Source organism: Limulus polyphemus, unplaced genomic scaffold (genome assembly GCF_000517525.1).
Source record: "Limulus polyphemus unplaced genomic scaffold, Limulus_polyphemus-2.1.2 Scaffold204, whole genome shotgun sequence".
Lineage (NCBI taxonomy): Eukaryota > Metazoa > Arthropoda > Merostomata > Xiphosura > Limulidae > Limulus > Limulus polyphemus.
This window is the reverse complement of record NW_013665814.1, coordinates 447,451-449,209: the sequence shown is the minus strand read 5'-3', so window position 1 is coordinate 449,209 and position 1,759 is coordinate 447,451. Positions and strand designations below refer to the sequence as shown.

Genomic DNA, 1,759 nt, shown 5'->3' with positions numbered 1-1,759 from the left:
CTTTTGTCACCAATTTCATTATGGGCATGTAACTAGTTTTTAGGTATTTTACTACTTACCGATATTATATTTAAGATCAATTTATTGCTACTGTTTTTTCATAGTTACTAGAGGTGCGTTATGTTGTTAGGTTACTCAGACAGTTTAATCACAAATTTATCGTCATTATGTAAAAGACTGTGAATTGCGTTTAAAATATATACAAATAATATATATTGTCAAAAATCACGAATACCTGTTCATCTTCACTAAGACGTCGTTTATCGAAAACATGGGAATGGTGGTGTTTAAAATCATTAAGTTTAGATAACTTATTTAGTAGGAAGTTCATTGTCTCACTGCCACTCTTTGGTACACGATTATACAGCAGTTTGTTGGAGTTCGCCATCTGTTTATCTAAAGAACAAAACGTATGTAAGTCATTAAAGTCCACAAATCTCTTTTGACAACTTCTAATTTGCTGCTAAGTTGATAATTATTTACTTAAAAATTCCCTGATTTTTATGAAAAAAGGTTGGATACTCAAATTTATACACTTTTGTTCCATGTGTATTGGTGATCTTATTAGTATGAATGATAAAAATTAATACATTTCATAATACCATATACTTGGATGGATTAGATAATACAAATGTTTTATAAACGTCCTTGACCTACTAAAAGCTATATTTGTAATATACTATATTTTCTATCTAACGTCGACCTTCAAGCTAAGTAATAGTTTAAATATTTGTAATTACTTAATCGAACATATACAATTTCACTTCAATTTCAAAACAATAATGCAAGTAAACTATTATAAAATGCTGTTGAAAAGGGTTAAACTGATATACTTTCAATCATATTACATGATATTTGATTTTTACTGTTAAAAACAAAATGCGTCTTAACAATTAAATTGTATGCGCTAAATTGACCTTGCGCATCCTGCGTAAGCGTGTTTGCAAAGCGAGTAGTTTGGTCAGATTATTGTGTCTTTTCGATATTTACCCTAGGAATCGAAATTAGAGGAATTTTCAGGGGGGGGGTGAAGTTTATTTATTTTATTTTTTTTTTGTTTCGCGCAAAGCTATAGCGCTAATCGTCCCTAATTTGGCAGTGGTAGACTAGAGGGAAGGCAGCCAGTCAACACCACCCACCGCCAACTCATGGGCTACTCTTTTGCCAACGAATAATGGGATTGACCGTCACTTTATAACGCCGTTGCGGTTGAAAGGGCGAACATGTTTGGTGGGACGGGGATTCGAACCCGCGACCCTCAGATTGCGAGTCGAGCGCCCTAACCACCTGGCCATGCCGGACCCTCAGGATGCTACTTACAGCTCAGCTTCAGTGACTGTTTTATCTACTGAGATCTTTTTTTTTTTAAGACGAAATTAATTAAAACAAATATGAGATTGTGTGACCTGCACGACAATCTCGGAGGATTGGCCACTCTATCCATAGAAAAATGTTGCATTTAAAAAGTAAAATATCACAGCTTAATAACTGTATAAAAATCATGTGAATGTGAACATTTATTTTCGTTAGTGATACGTTGTATGTTCGTGATAAATACTACATTATTTGAAGAACAATTAGCAAAACAGGTTGAACTTAACGTGTCTTGGTACTTGGGTGTTTGATAATTTGCTTTGCATTCACCTTATTTACTTAAATAGACTGTTTTGTGGTATCAGAAGAAACGAAGCTCTTTGACATCAATATGCGATAGCTTTCGAAACTGAGCAGGTGATTGTGAGAAATACAGCTTATTTTA

The 1,759-nt window shown here is 33.8% G+C and overlaps 1 protein-coding gene across 1 annotated transcript in view; it reads right to left on the bottom strand.

Annotated features, from left to right (window-relative positions):
* Nucleotides 1-1,759, bottom strand: part of LOC106478364 (heparan sulfate 2-O-sulfotransferase pipe-like) — a 22,569-nt gene that overhangs the window by 19,096 nt on the left and 1,714 nt on the right. The window contains exon 2 of the mRNA XM_022381959.1: nt 236-396. Coding sequence (XP_022237667.1) covers nt 236-396 — 161 coding nt within the window. The remainder of the gene's footprint in view (nt 1-235; nt 397-1,759) is intronic.